This window comes from Oncorhynchus masou, chromosome 17 (genome assembly GCF_036934945.1).
Source record: "Oncorhynchus masou masou isolate Uvic2021 chromosome 17, UVic_Omas_1.1, whole genome shotgun sequence".
Lineage (NCBI taxonomy): Eukaryota > Metazoa > Chordata > Actinopteri > Salmoniformes > Salmonidae > Oncorhynchus > Oncorhynchus masou.
In genome coordinates this window covers 39556234-39573192 of record NC_088228.1, presented here as the reverse complement: position 1 = coordinate 39573192, position 16959 = coordinate 39556234, and the positions used below count along the sequence as shown (strand labels likewise).

Below are 16959 nucleotides of genomic sequence, written 5' to 3'. Positions count from 1 at the left end.
TCTAAAAGGAGACGACGTCGTCACGGTCTCCATGGCATCGACAAAAAGCTGAGCAACCGTCTCCCAGGAAACAGCAATACGACCAACACATTCCCCGTTTTTGGGACTGGCACATCATGCTGTCGCTGTGAACGTATTTTGTTTAGACAAAGTTGATTCGCCTATTTTAGGTACACTGAGGTTATATTAGCCATCAAGTTTAGCTCGAGAATGTAAGTATCCAGCGATATTGTTTGTTGCAAAATGCTAGCAGTAACTTTGCCGGGGAGCCTTTGCTCGAGCACGTGAATTATTTCACAAACGGGGGGGGGGGGTCATAATTCCAGAATCTACAAGACCTCTCTGCCCTCTTATCCACGCAGGACGAGGATGATGAAGATGATTGTAAGGTAAGGTATTGCTAACGTTCATCATTGAGATAAGCTGCTAAAACCATAGAGATCCTATTCAATTACTAGAGGGGCTATGTCATAACCCATAAAAGTTCCAGAATGCGGGGAAAATAGAAGCCATTGTTTGGGAGAAATCCAAAACCAGTCTAAATTTGGAATTAATGGCAGTAGAGGCATAGGTGATGCATTTCCTGATTTTACTTATGTAGGAAAATAAAAGTAAGGCATGTGTTATATCAGAAATAGTGTAATTGACAATAGTTCTATCTAATAACAACAAAAAAAAGCATTGTCATATCCTTATACAGTTAAATGGGCTTTATGCCATTTTTCTGTATAAATAGCATCTAAAATCTACGGTAACAGACCATACATTTCTCAATTATTGTTTTATTGGAGAGCTGTGAGTGTTATTAGGCTACATGATACAATATCAGTGCTTGTTTCATTTACAATTGAAGTCTAATCAAAATGCATTTGTCACATACACATGGTTAGCATATGTTAATGCAAGTGTAGCAAAGTGCTTGTGCTTCTAGTTCCAACAGTGCAGTAATATCTAACAAGTAACCGAACAATTCCCCAACAACTACCTAATACACACAAATCTAAAGGGGTGAATGAGAATATGTACATGTAAGTATATGGATGAGTGATGGACGAGCGGCATAGGCAAGGTGCAATAGATGGTATAAAATACAGTATATACATGTGATATGAGTAATGTAAAATATGTAAACATTATTAAAGTGGCATTATTTAGAGTGCATTGCATAAGTGACTAGTGATTAATTTATTAAAGTGGCCAGTGATTGGGTCTCAATGTAGGCAGCAGCCTCTCCGAGTTAGTGATCGCTTTAGCAGTCTGATGGCCTATCACTGATTTCCGCCAGTGTATGACTGGATTGAAGGGCATTGTTTGAATAAAATGTTGGCATATTGGCAGTTAATTTGAAACATTTATGGAATGGCTGGCTAGCTAACTAACAAACATACATTCTTCAACTTCATTGTTTTACACAGTATTTTATCACAGCACTTACAAACAATGGTTGACCAACTTACCAAAATGGCTTATATCAGGGCAATAACAACCTCTTAAGTGACAAAAGGGCACCCCATTCCTTATGGGCACTACTTTTGACTGGGACCCATAGGGCTCTGGTCAAAAGTAGTGCACTACATAGGAACTAGGGTGCCATTTTGGAGGTATACAAGACTGTGCAAAGAAGGACAGTAATGCCATCTGGAATGAGGAGGAGGTGACAGAGTGATGGCAGATTGATGACCTCACAGACAGCCGGCCACAGCCTAAGTATGTACATTCCAAATGGCATCCTATTCCCTACATAGTGCATTGCTTTTGACAAGAGCCCTATGGGGCCTGGTCAAAAGTAGTGCACTATATAGAGAATAAGGTTACCACGTCTCACTGATCATTGTGTTTGTTGTTGGCTCGCTTGTGTACACTCTCTGTGTGTGTTTGGCAAAGGGTGGCTACTTTGAAAAATCTAATTTGATTTGTTTAACAATTTTTTTGTTACTACATGATTCCATATGTGTTATTTCATAGTTTTGATGTCTTTAATGCAGGGAAACTTACACCCGTTTTACTTCATTTCCACCAGCATGTTAAATGTGCAACCAGAGGGAAAAAAACTCTAGACCACCTTTATTCCACACACAGAGACGTACAAAGCTCTCCCTCGTCCTCCATTTGGCAAATCTGACCATAATTCTATCCTCCTGATTCCTGCTCACAAGCACAAACTAAAGCAGGAGGCACCAGTTGTTCTGGTTTGCAACTGCACATGGGGACAAATATCGTACTTTTTGGAGAGATGTCCTCTGGTAAACAATTTAAAGGCAATGCTACCAAATACTAATTGAGTGTATGTAAACTTCTGACCCACTGGGAATGTGATGAAAGAAATAAAAGCTGAAGTAAATCATTCTCTCTAATATTATTCTGACATTTCACATTCTTAAAATAAAGTGGTGATCCTAACTGACCCAAGACAGGGAATTTTTAACTTGGATTAAATGTCAGGAATTGTGAAAAACTGAGTTTAAATGTATTTGGCTAAGGTGTATGTACATACCCAAACCAGAAGCCATAGATGACAGGCAACATCCACACGAAGCTAAAGGGTAGAGTTGTTGAATTCAAGGAGCGGGACTCTAACCCGGAAGCTTATAAGAAATCCCGCTATGCCCTCCGACGAAACCTCAAACAGGCAAAGCGTCAAAACAGGACTAAGACTGTATCGTACTACACGGGCTCCGATGCTCGTTGGATGTGGCAGGGCTTGCAAACTATTACAGACTTCAAAGGGAAGCACAGCCGCGAGCTGCCCAGTGACACGAGCCTACCAGATGAGCTAAATTACTTCTATGCTCGCTTCGAGGAAAGTAACACTGAAACATGCATTAGAGCTTCAGCTGTTACGGACGACTGTGTGATCACGCTCTCTGTAGTCGATGTGAGTAAGACCTTTCAACAGGTCAACATTCTCAAGGCTGCAGGGCCAGACGGATTACCAGGACATGTACTCCGAGCATGCGATGACCAACTGGCAAGTGTCTTCACTGGCATTTTCAACCTATCCCTGACTGAGTCTGTAATACCAACATATTTCAAGCAGACCATCATAGTCCCTGTGCCCAGGAACACTAAGTTAACCTCCCTAAATGACTACCGACCCATAGCACTCACGTCTGTAGCCATGAAGTGCTTTGAAAGGCTGGTCATGGCTCACATCAACACCATTATCCCAGAAACCCACTCCAATTTACACAGATCCACAGATGATGCAATCACTATTGCACTCAACACTGCCCTTTCCCACCTGGACAAAAGGAACACCTATGTGAGAATGCTATTCAATGACTACAGCTCAGCGTAGTTCCCTCAAAGCTCATCACTTAGCTAAGGACCCTGGGACTAAACACCTCCCTCTGCAACTGGATCCTGGACTTCCTGACGGGCCGCCCCCAGGTGGTAAGTGTAGGTAACAACACATCTGCCACACTGATACTCAACACGGGGCCTCTCAGGGGTGCATGCTCAGTCCCCTCCTGTACTCCCTGTTCACCCATGACTGCATGGCCAGGCATGACTCCAACACCATCATCAAGTTTGCCAATGACACAACAGTGGTAGGCCTGATCACCGACAACAATGAGACAGTCTATATGGAGGAGGTCAGAGACCTGGCCATGTGGAGCAAGGACAACAACCTCTCCCTCAATGTGATCAAGACAAAGGAGATGATTGTAGACTACAGAAAAAGGAGGACCGAGCACGCTCCCATTCTCATCAATGGGTCTGAAGTGGAGAAGGTTGAGAGCTTCAAGCTCCTTGGTGTCTACATCACCAACAAACTATCATGGTCCAAACACACAAAGACAGTCGAAGAGGGCAGGACAAAACTGTTGAGCTAAGCTATTCCCGCTCAGGAGACTGAAAAGATTTGTCATGGGACCTCAGATCCTCGAAAGGTTGTACAGCTGCACCATCGAGAGCATCCTGACTTGTTGCATCACTGCCTGGTATGGCAACTGCTCGGCCTCCGACCGCAAGGAACGACAGAGGGTAGTGCGTACGGCCCAGTACATCACTGGGACCAAGCGTCCTGCAATCCAGGACCTCTATACCAGGCGGTGTCAGAGGAAGGCCCTAAAATTGTCAAAGACTCCAGCCACCCTAGTCATTGACTCTTCTCTCTGCTACCGAACGGCAATCTTTACTGGAGTGCCAAGTCTAGGTCCAAAAGGCTTCTAAACAGCTTATACCACCAAGCCATACGACTCCTGAACAACTAATCAAAGGGCTACCCAGACCCCTCTTTTATGCTTCTGCTACTCTCTGTTTATTATCTATGCATAGTCACTTTAACTCTACCTAAATGTACATATTATCTCAATTACCTCGACTAACCGGTGCCCCGCACCTTGATTCTGTACCGGTACCCCCTGTATATAGCCTCGCCATTGTTATTTTACTGCTGCTCTTTAATTATTTGTTACTTTTATTTTCTATTTTTTACTTGTCTAACACTCATTTTTCTAAACTGCATTGTTGGTTAAGGGCTTGTAAGGAAGCATTTCACTGTAAGGTCCACACCTGTTGTATTCAGCGCATGTGACAAATAACATTTGATTTGATTCACTATTATTCTACAATGTAGAAAATAGTCAAAATAAAGAAAAACCCTTGAATGAGTAGATGTGTCCAAACTTTTTACTAGTACTGTATATGAACTTTTTCCCCATCCTCAGGTGAAAATCCAACTGCCAGACACCAAAGCAACAGATATAGTCCTGGATGATGTGAAGGAGAAAGTCCTTGTTCTGCAAACACCATCCGTCTAAGTTGCCTGTCATCCTTCTGTAAAGAGTTCCAGGATATCACTCCACAGCCAGAAAACTCTTTGCTACGAGATGCTGACCTCCTCTCATGCTCCTTGTTTCTTCATAAGGAGAGAAGTGTTTTATCTAAAACATCTGTCATCTCTGCCATGAATGAAAATCCCCTCTTTTCCTCTCCCTTTGTCCAGATGAGCATCGGTGGTCCGAGGTGCAGGCTTCAAACCTGTAGCTGCTTATCGGCAGAGTGGTTCAATTCCACCTTTCGGGCGTAAATTCTAAGCGCTCAAATGTATAGACTTTGATCCCCTTATAATATTCATAGGAATTCGCTAATAGATGTTCTAGGCTAAAACAATAAAATCATTTGTAATAGTGCTCATGGAAATAAATAGCTACTCTTGTTGAAACTACACATCTGCTCTTGTTGTTTCGTTTAAAAGTTTTGGGCTCCCGAGTGGCGCAGCGGTCTAAGGCACTGTATCTCAGTGCTAGAGGTATCACTACAGACCCTGGTTCGATTCCAGGCTGTATCACAACTGGCCGTTATTGGGAGTCCCATTGGGCGGCGCACAATTGGCCCAGCGTGGTCCGGGTTAGGGTTTGGCGGGGTTAGCCGTCATTGTAAATAACAATTTGTTCTTTACCGACTTGCCTGGGTAAATAAAAATACAAAATCTTCTGTCTGACTGTCTGTTTGACACAAACACACAATTTCTCTGTCTCACTCTCTTTTCCCCTCCCAACTCATTAAATCCTTACTTCTGTCTAGACAGTAAACTGGGCCTGCAATTTCCGCACCCAGTCAGGCGGGAAAAGCCCAGTTCTACAGTGAAAGACGGGCTGGAGGTCACTCTACCCATGATCTGCTTCATGGATCAAAGCAACCTGCAATGAATGACATAGCAAGTTAGGGTGAAATACCCAATATTATTCAAACTGCACCACCACATTTTTTCTGCATTTCCTACAAAGGACTTTGCGCCTGTGCTTGGCCTAAATATGCAGGCTTTTGTTACCAATGCATGTAACAGGCTTGAGTTGAGAGGAGTAGGTAGAAATGTGCACAGGTGAGTGCAGAGCTTCCATCTTCTGTTATGAAGCAGAAAATATGGGTATTGTCATTACTGCCACTATGGATTAGAGTTCCATGGTTTTCATTATAACGTCTTGACTCTGTTCATGGAATATATTTGCATTTCAAGAAATACAATTATTCAACCTGTGTTACGCTCGTGTATTTGTGGTTTGTTCTCATTGTGCTACATTTACCAACCCCCTCTTTGCTATAGCTTACCAGTATTGTTTGTTATTATTCAATATTGTTTTATTATAAGGTAGTTGTGGCCGTGGGCTGTGTTGATCAATTATTATGAGGGAGTAAGTACATGGTCCGACAGAGTCGCAGTAGCGAACTCGTGATCATGTGACGCATACGTTACTTTCCCGGCACAATCCCAGACGCAACGGCTCCATATCATCGCTTTACACAGTCCTACTACCCCCACGCCTTGCTTTCGGTATGGCGGACGGAGAGAGGTCCCCGCTACTGGCAGATCTCGGAGATGGTGGTCTTGGGGGTGGTAACGGCGGAGTGTCACCTGGCTCGGCTCCTTATGGTTTACCGATTAAGCCACAAAGTGAGTATACATGCCATGGATGTTCTCCAACCTAGCCAAGGCAGTCGACTGGTTAGCTAGCTGACAACTCATCGGTTCCTATGATTTCCAGATAGCCAGAGCCCAAGTTGCTGTCTAGCTAGGAACATGAACAGCGCGTATTTGGTAAAACATAGTGATGTTGTGTCTGCACTGATTATCTAGGGAATATATTGTGGTTGCTAGCCAGCTAGCGGTTGACGCAAACATGCCGGTTAGTTAACTTAGTTGGCTGGCAATATCTCTATAACCTTAAAGCATTTTATGCATTTATCGTTTAGGCATCATAGTTCAACGGATATAACTAACAAAACACTATGTTGTGTGCATGGAGCTAGCTAGTTGTCTGCTGCAAGATTTCTAACTAGCTAGCCTCGCTATAATCCATTTCTCAATACAGAATATGCAAGTTACCATATCCTGATGATCCACGTGTTATGTTATAGTGGCCTGCAGAAATAAAACACGTCAGTAATATTTGTATCACCATTTGAAGATATACCGCCAGTATGTTCACGCTAACTAGCTAGCGTGCTAATCTCGTTTGAGGCGTGTACCGAAGCACCTGATTTGATTGGCACCGCTTTGGGCCATTCAATAAGCTTATAATTACTGCAAGATAAGACGTCGACCAATTACTGTTGTCTGGGGAGGGGCTACTGTAGCTACGGAAATATCAGAACAGTGGCATGAGTTGCAGTAACACAGGTGTTTGTTCACATCATAATACCTTAAATTCTTTGTTTTTGAAATATTACAATGGTAATTGCATATTTCCGCGATAATAGTACTACACACACAGAGATAAGCCCCTGCAGTCCTTTTATAAAGCTCCTTTTTTGTTGGAACTCGAGACTCAAATCTCAATCTTGTTAAGCCTGATTTAAAAGGTAAAAAACGGAATAGTACTTTCTGTGTAACCCTTTCATGGTTCAGTGCACTACTGACTATCTGTATTATTCTGTCAGTCAATCTGCAAATCCGTGGTTCTAAAACACCAGATATATGCAATAAAAACAATGTTATCAAAAACAAAAGGGCTGATTAAAAAAAAAACATTTAAAAATAACTATGTACAAATGTATAGGCGCATTGTGCTTAGGGTGCCATGGCAACTAGCAGCGAAATCAGGGCTTTATTGTAGAATGTTTTACTTGCGATGACTAATATGTGGTTGTCTTTCCTACCTTAGTTGCATGCACTGATTGTATATCACTCTGAATAAGTGTCTGCTAAATGACCAAAACGTTCATGTTCACCCCCCCAGGCTTTCCTCCCTTCCCCAGCCCCACCCAGCCCTCAGTGCTTATGGGGGAGGACCCTCCTCCGTACTCCCCTCTCACCTCCCCAGAGAGTGGCAGCGTGCCAGGCATCAGCTGTAGAGTGTGTCAGAGCCTCATCAGCGTGGAGGGGAAGATCCACCAGCATGTGGTCAAGTGTGGGGTCTGCAACGAGGCTACGGTGGGTGACATATCTATCTGTAGTGTCATCACATCAATAGACATAGTCATACAAGTTGTATACAGTGGGCTGGGTGGGTGACCTACCACATAAACCTGCATGTCAGGGTTAATTTCAATTCAGGAAGTAATCTGACATTGGAATTTCCCTCATTGCTTCTCTGATCTTGAATGTGTAATTTCAGTTCACTTCCTGAATTAACCCTAGATTTAAGATAAAAGGTTAGGACAAGTTATAATTCCATGTGGGAGCTTTTAGAAAATAAACAGATTCATGTGACCAGCGTCGTTGCCAACGGATTTATTTTAAATGGAATTGAACTTGTTAACCATTCCGTGTCCCTCTCCTTGTGTCTCTGCCTCCCTCTGTAGCCCATCAAGAATGCTCCAGCAGGGAAGAAGTATGTCCGCTGCCCCTGTAACTGTCTGCTCATCTGCAAAGTCACCTCCCAGAGGATCGCCTGTCCCCGCCCCTACTGGTGAGAGGGAGGGAAGAGGGTTGAGTGAGAAGGAGTGTGTGAAAGAGAGACTGGATGCATCCCACTTGGCACCATATTTACTATTTAGTGCACTACTTTTGGCTATATGGGCCCTGGTTATAGTGGACTATATAGGGAATTAAGTAATACACTATAGGGAAATAGGCTGTCATTTGGGATGTAGCCACATAATCAAAGAGGGAGGAAGACAGACAACAACGGTTATATGAGAAATGATTCCGTCCCTTCAAAAAACAACATTACCTGGCAGCAGATGCAACTTCTGTCAAGGCAACAGTGTCTCAGGGCATATATATATATACATACATGCATACAGTTGAAGTCGGAAGTTTACATGCACCTTAACCTTAATCCAGGTAAAAAATTCCCTGTTTTAGGTCAGTTAGGATCACCACTTTATTTAAAAAATTTGAAATTTCAGAATAAGAAAGATGGGATTTATTTCAGCTTTTATTTCTTTCATCACATTCCCAGTGGGTCAGAAGCTTACATACACTCAATTAGTATTTGTTAGTATTGCCTTTTAAATGGTTTAACTTGGGTCAAATGTTTAGGTTAGCCTTCCACAAGTGTCCCACAATAAGTTGGGTGAATTTTGGCCCATTCCTTCTGACAGAGCCAGTGTAACTGAGTCAGGTTTGTAGGCCTCCTTGCTCGCACATGCTTTTTCACTTATGCCCACAAATTTTCTATGGAATTGAGGTCAGGGCTTTGTGATGGCCACTCCAATACCTTGACTTTGTTGTCCTTAAGCCATTTTGCCACAACTTTGGAAGTATGCTTTGGGTCATTGTCCAGTTGGAAGACCCATTTTGCGACCAAGCTTTAATTTCCTGACTGATGTCTTGAGATGTTGCTTCAATATATCCACATAATTTTCCTACCTTATGATGCCATCTATTTTGTAAAGTGCACCAGTCCCTCCTGCAGCAAAGCACCCCCACAACATGATGCTGCCACCCCTGTGATTCACGGTTGGGATGGTGTTCTTCGGATTGTAAGCCTCCCCCTTTTTCCTCCAAACATAACAATGGTCATTATGGCCAAACAGTTCTATTTTTGTTTCATCAGACCAGAGGATATTTTTCCAAGAAGTACAATCTTTGTCCCCATGTGCAAACCATCGTCTGTCATTTTTATGGCGGGTTTGGAGCAGTGGCTTCTTCCTTGCTGAGCAGTCTTTCAGGTTATGTCGAAATAGGACTTGTTTTACTGTGGATATAGATACTTTAGTACCTGTTTCCTCCAGCATCTTCACAAGGTCCTTTGCTGTTGTTCTGGGACTGATTTGCACTTTTAACACCAAAGGACGTTCATCTCTAGGAGACAGAACGCCTCTCCTTCCTGAGCGGTATGACGGCTGCGTGGTCCCATGGTGTTTATACTTGCGTACGATTGTTTGTACAGATGAGCGTGGTACCTTCAAGCATTTGGAAATTGCTCTAACGGACTAACTAGAGTTGTGGAGGTCTACAATTTATTTTTATTTTTTTTGAGATCTTGGTTGATTTCTTTAGATTTTCCCATGATGTCAAGCAAAGCACTGAGTTTGAAGATAGGCCTTGAAAAACAACCACAGGTTCACCTCCAATAGGCTAATTGACATAATTTGAGTCATTCAGAAGCTTCTAAAGCCATGACATAATTTTCTGTAATTTTCCCAGCTGTTTAAAGGCACAGTCAACTTAGTGGGTGTAAGCTTCTGACCCATTGTGATACAGTGAAATCTGTCTGTAAACAATTGTTGGAAAAATGACTTGTGTCATGCACAAAGTAGATGTCCTAACCGACTTGCCAAAACTATAGTTTAACATGATATTTGTGGAGTGGTTGAAAAACGAGTTTAAATGACTCCAACCTAAGTGTATGTAAACTTTGACTTCAACTGTACAAGTAATGATTACTGTGAACTAGGACTATGTAGGACATGACTTACAACATGTCCCCCAATGTGTATTCCTGTGTAACTAAGTTGTCAAGATATATAACTTTCAAACTACAGAAATAATGCCTGTATGATGCATTTTTTTAATGCCGCGATTTGCATCATATGAGGCTCGTACCGGCTGTCATTCTCTATTTTGAAAGTTATATATCTTGTAAACTGGATTGTTGACATGCAAAACATTTTGGGACTATATCAATAATGGACTTTTATGAAACAAATACCAAAAGATAGTTTCTGGGTGGAGTTTTCCTTTAAGGGCTGCATTAGGCTAACCCAGATAGCCCAATGCAGATAAGTTAGGTGTGTGTATGGAACTTACGCTCGATAGCATTTAAACCTGGCTAAGAATACTGACTTGTAGACTGAACAGTGAGTTATGTGGTTGCTGTTTTGCCGTCCTGGCACGGATTCTGCTGATGGCAGCTATTTGGAATAAGGGTCTACTTGTGCTGTGAGGTTGTTTTCCCTTCTAAACATGAATGCACTAACTGTGACTCTGGAAAAGAGCGACTGCTAAAATGACTTAAATGTTAACATTGTAGTTGACAGGTATGGTTACGCTCTGTTGCATTTTAAATCTAGGAATACTGGCTTGTAGACTGATCAGTGAGCTATGTGGTCGTCTTCCCCCAGTAAGAGGATAATAAACCTGGGTCCGGTCCACCCTGGTCCAGCCAGCCCTGACCCCCAGCCGGCCGGAGCTCGGGTCTCCTGTGGACACTGCAGCAATACTTTCTTGGTATGACCCTTCCCTCACCTCTCTCACAGCCATCATATACAGTAGGCTGCATCCCAAATATCACCGTATTCCCGCCAAAAGGGCACCAGGGCCCAAATGTTTGATTGTGTCTATAGGTAAATGAGGTGTGTGTGGTTAAGATTTGGAAACATTGTCCAGTTTAAGGCTTATTGGGTGATTTAGGTAATCAAATAAGTGTAAATTCTTTCCAGATGCCAGTTGAAATATGGGTTGCAAATATAACCCTATTAAATCAACAAAACAAAAATACAAGTTCTCCAAGAATCAATCATTTAGCGCTATGCACACGAGTGCAACATAATCTGATTAGTATTATTTACTCTTACATGAACAACAAATACACCGGCCAGTTTATTTGCTTCCATGACAGCCTGAATTCTTCGGGCATGGATTCTACAAGTCGGAGACATTCCACAGGGATGTTGGTCCAAGCTGCCGCAATGGCATCGCGCAGATTGGACAGCGGTACACCACCGCCACCAGCCTGTACCGTTGACACCAGGACACCACCACCACCAGCCTGTACCGTTGACACCAGGACACAAACACCACCAGCCTGTACCGTTGACACCAGGACACCACCACCACCAGCCTGTACCGTTGACACCAGGACACCACCGCCACCAGCCTGTACCGTTGACACCAGGACACCACCGCCACCAGCCTGTGCCTTTGACACCAGGCAGGATGGGGCCATGGACTGCTGCTTACACCAAATCCTGACTCTGCCATCAGCATGACGCAACAGGAACATCCGTGACAACAACAACGAGTTGTGCGTTCCGAGATGCCGTTCTGCGCACCACTGTTGTACTGCGCCGTTATGTCTGTTTATGGCCCGCCTGTTGGCTTACGCGATTCTTGCCGTTCTCCTTCGACCTCATCAACGAGCTGCTTTCGACCACAGGACTGCCACTGACTGGATGTTTGTTTGTCGCCATAGACACTGTTGAGTGAAAAGCCCAGGAGGGCGGCAGTTTCTGAGATACTGGATTCGGCGCGCCTGGCACCGACGACCATATCATGCTCAAAGTTTTGCCCATTCCAACATTCAATTGAATGTCTGTCTGTCTGCTTTATATTGGCAAGCCATAGCCATGTGACTCACTGTCTGGGAGCAATCCATTTTCGTGAATGGGGTGGTGTACCTAAAACTGGCCAGTGTGTCTGTACAATTAATTAAAACAAACTATTACCACATTTAAAACCACAGACAAGTTAATGTTACATGGTTAGATTGTGTCTTTGAATATGTAAGTAGTGTGTATGTATTCTCTTCACTGACTGTTTCCTCACCCTGACAGCATCCAAAATGGTACCCTACTCCTTATTTAGTGCACTACTTTTGAATAGAACCCATATGGCTCTGGTCAAAAGTAGTGCGCTATTTTGGCAATAAGGTGCCATTTGGGATGTATACTCTATCATATTGACATAAGTGTCTTGTGATGTGTTTCAGTGGACAGAGTTTACTGACAGGACACTCGCCAGGTGCCCACACTGCAAGAAAGTGTGAGTTTCTATCTGTCCACACAGTCGGAGAGATCCATTTAAAAGGGATTATACAATATGCTCAAAATGTTCTCCTGTGGTGGCTGGTGGCGACGTTCTATCGGAGGACATGCTCATAGTTGTGGCTGGATGACTGTACCATTAGCCTGTAGCATTAAGCATCAGGATAAGCTCCTTACTAACTTGTGTGCAACCTCTCAAGTCTGAGCTGTTACTCTTTTACAACCTTTTATTAGTAGGACTTGCTTCAGCAACTAACGATTTAAACCTATGAAGTTCTTTTGGACAGCTGAAGCAAGTGGGACAATTTTTCTCCAGGTAGATTACCCTTTCTATTTAATGTTTACAGTCCATTTTCTCCCTCTCTTTTGCCACACCCTTCGACGTGCAGCTCCTCTATTGGTCAGAGGTACCCTCGAAGGCGGAGCTTGTGGTGTTTTCTACTATGCTTGCTTTTCAGCATCTCCACTGCTGGGCTGGTGGTGAGTACACCCTCTACTGTCCACTCTACATTACTTGACAAACCCATATCATAGATGTATCAAACATTGCCATGTCCACCGCCTACGCCCCTTCACGAGGCAGGAAAAACCCTTCTCACCACTAAACACATTGCAAAAAATAAAAATGTTACATGCTCTCCTTTTGCTTTCTCTCTCTCTGTAGGCTGGTACGTGGGTGAAGGCCCAGGACTATGGGGGTATCTATGCCTCCTGGGCCGTGCTGATCCTGCTGGTACTCCTTACCTTGGGCCGGGCTCTGTACTGGGCCTGCATGCGTGTTAGTGAGCCCCTACAGAACTTCACATAGACACACACGTGTAGGTTGAAGTTGCCCCTAGATGCTGATCTTGGGTCAGTTTTGCATTTCCCCCTTTAAATGGCTATGGTTAAGATTGTGGGATGGGAAGCTGATCTCCTAGATGTGTACCTAGGGGAAACTTCACCCCAAAGCCACACAAACAGGGGAGAGGAGACCCGCAGGAGCAGGGGAGGGGGGGAGCTTTTAAAATAATATTTATTTAAACTGGAAATTAAAAAACAAAGTTTTCCTCCTCCTTCCCTTCAGTCTGTTCAATGTGTTTCCAAACTGGATGATGAACATTTACTTACTCCCGAAGGAGCAGTAGCGTGACTGCTGCATTACTAGTTCAATTAGTTTTAACATGTTCAACTACTGTCCCTTCCCTGTTTTTAATCACTCAGGCCCTGGCATGGCTCGGTGGAAGAAAGTCTTCAATTATGACATGACCCTCGGAAAAGACTGCTACTTCGCAACACTGATTTCATGTTCTGTTTTTGGGCATTTTACATGATTTGTTTTGGTAAACCCTTGAAGCATTTTAGAAAGGCAAATTAAGCTAAAATGAGGCCTGTGCAAAGTGAACACCACCCAAGTTACCCTCCCCTCCCTTGCCCGTCATGGTGCATAATCTGTGGGACTGTCAGTCTTTGATCCAAAGTAGCTTGGAAGCAGTTTTTTATTTTCTATTTAACCTTAAATTAAACTAGGCAAGTCAGTTAAGAACAAATTATTATTTACAAATGACGGCCTGCCCCGGCCAAACTCGGATGACGATGTGCCAATTGTGCGCTGCCCTATGGGACTACCAATCGCGGCCGGATGTGATACAGCCTGGATTCGAACCAAGGACTGTAGTTGCGCCTCTTGCACTGAGATGCAGTGCCTTAGACGCTGCACCACTTGAGAGCCCAGTTAGAGAGAGAGCTTGAGATGAGGCTGTTCAATCTTACTGGACACACACACACACAGAGCTAATAGCTTAATGTAAGCTGTCAGTGTAACCCATAGATGTACACTGTACTATAGAGCCTCAAAATGACGAAAGCCCTCAGTGGTGCTGCCCATGTTAAACAGGCTTTTGGCCAAGTGTGCCCACTACCCAGCTATTGTCAAACTACAGTACATCTTTGCCTGGCTACCCATCTAACGTTTCTTCTCCACAATGAGTCAGAATTTGCTTTCCTCCCTGACCCTTTGAAAATGTCTCAACATTTTGACTGTTCTGATTGGTCCCAGGAACCGATGAGTTGGGCCTGATATGAATCGTGTCATTTTGACATCCGCACAAATGACTAGGATGGCAGGTTCAGACTTACATGTGGAGTGATCCATACAGCAGCGGAATTAAATTGGGGTTGAGTCATCAGGCAAAATCTACCCTCCATGACCAAAATGACTCCTTGATGACAGAAGCAGGCTGTGGTTGTTGTAGACCCTGTGCCTCGGCAAGGCTGTCCTTCAGGTTGGGGTTACGTCCCAAATGGCACCCTATTCCCTATATAGAGCACTCCTTTTCTCCAGAGCCCGTATATGGCTCTGGGCAAAAGTAGTGCACTAAATGGGGAGTCGGGTACCATTTGGGATGCTATCAGGGTGGGGAAACAGGGAAGAGAATACACTACCTGCATATTCAAACAGTCAAACTAACCCTATAACACTAACTTGTCTGTGGTTCTGATTATGGTAGTTTATATATATTTTTTATTACAGATGTTAGTTTGTTTTAATTGTACATATGTTGTTCATGTGAGTAATTATTACTAAGCAGATATTCTGTTGAACTCGTGCATAACACTACATGACTGATTCTTGGAGAACTTTTGTTGATTTAATAGGGTTATTTTTGCAACCCTTTTTAATGGAATCTGGAAAGTTGTTACTGATATGATGACCTACTAACCCATTAAACCTCTGGACTATGTGTCAATCTTAAATCGCACACACAAACTTAATTTACATAGACAAACAACATTTCCACACAGCTCTTTGAGATGGTTACCCTGCTTGACAGAACTGTTACAGTAGCAGTGAGTTATTAAAATGTTATTTATTATAATGATCATGTTTTAATCATGATATTTATGTACAATATTGATCATGTTAATGATACCAATGATCATGAACCTGGCTGATGCGCTCTTCAGTTTGTTTACACACAATAAAGACCTATGACAATATCAGAATGCTTTTTAGGCTGTTTTGTAATTGCTTTCAAGACAGTTTACAACAATACATCTCAATAACAGACAATACAATAATCAAAACCAAACATAAGACAAAACAACTACTTAGCGGTGAGTAGTCCAGATACTCGGACACTTTCACAGGTTGTTATACACTGCTCAAAATAATAACACATCCTAGATCTGAATGAATGAAATATTAAATACTTTTTTCTTTACATAGTTGAATGTGCTGACAGAATCACACAAATTATCAATGGAAATCAAATGTATCAACCCATGGCGGTCTGGATATGGAGTCACTCAAAATTAGTGGAAAACCACACAGGCTGATCCTACTTTGATGTAATGTCCTTAAAACAAGTAAAAATGAGGCTCAGTAGTGTGTGTGGCCTCCACGTGCCTGTATGACCTCCCTACAACGCCTGGGCATGCTCCTGATGAGGTGGCGGATGGTCTCCTGAGGGATCTCCTCCCAGACCTGGACTAAAGCATCCGCCAACTCCTGGACAGTCTGTGGTGCAACGTGGTGTTGGTGGATTGAGTGAGACATGATGTCCCAGATGTGCTCAATTGGATTCAGGTCTGGGGAACGGGCGGGCCAGTCCATAGCGTCAATGCCTTCCTCTTGCAGGAACTGCTGGATGTGTCAATTGTTCATTTAAGCAATAGGGCCTGGGGGGTGTGGTATATGGCGAATATACCAAGGCTAAGGGCTGTTCTTTGGCACGACAACGCGATTACAAAATGGTTACCAACAGAATTCGAGTAAAAAAAAAAAAATGTTCTGATATACCATGGCCGTCAGCCAATCAGAATTTAGGGCTTGAACCACCCAGTTATAAATATGCTTAATCTATGAGCAGAATTATTGTTTTACCTCAATTAGCCACAAAATCCCTAGCTTGAAAGCAACTTTTTTTCTGGAAGCTGTGTTGCACCAATTCCCCTACATTTTCCCCCATGTGGGCCAGCCCCCAAGCAATTCGAGTTCAACCAATGCACTTCAGTCCCTCGTCATATGAATGACAGCTAGCATGATGCACACATAGCAGAGCGCGAAAGAGAGCAATGAAGGGGTGCACATGTGACGTGGTACACAATTTTCAGGGACAACTTTTGGCTCGTAAGTGCTGCTTTCAGAACTACTGGCTCAAAAGTATAAACACGTACCAGAGAATCTCTTTCAATTAAGTGCCCTTTACAATAGACAATATTGAGAATTCAATAAATCAGATTTTGTTTTACATGAAAAGGCTTGCAAAAGTGCAAAAATTCTGCATTTTGACATGTCCCTCCCCTGTGTCACTTCTAGGAAGATTTCATCCCACTTAATCCCAAAATGTATCCAAGTTTCACCATCATTGTAAAGCC

General features: G+C 43.1%; 1 protein-coding gene and 1 non-coding gene across 2 annotated transcripts; both read left to right on the top strand.

Moving 5' to 3' along the window:
- The first annotated feature begins 61 nt into the window (after nucleotides 1–61).
- Nucleotides 62–15579, top strand: LOC135559032 (type I phosphatidylinositol 4,5-bisphosphate 4-phosphatase-A-like). Its single transcript, XM_064993343.1, has 9 exons — nucleotides 62–212; nucleotides 327–389; nucleotides 5533–6400; nucleotides 7686–7879; nucleotides 8251–8357; nucleotides 10960–11065; nucleotides 12546–12598; nucleotides 12990–13080; nucleotides 13265–15579. Exons 3-9 carry the CDS (start codon nucleotides 6283–6285, stop codon nucleotides 13406–13408), a joined length of 813 nt encoding a protein of 270 aa, XP_064849415.1. The 5' UTR covers nucleotides 62–212; nucleotides 327–389; nucleotides 5533–6282; the 3' UTR covers nucleotides 13409–15579.
- Nucleotides 4946–5032, top strand: trnastop-uca (transfer RNA opal suppressor (anticodon UCA)). The gene has a single exon. It is a non-coding gene; the product is annotated as a tRNA-Sec (tRNA).
- Nucleotides 15580–16959: the final 1380 nt, after the last annotated feature.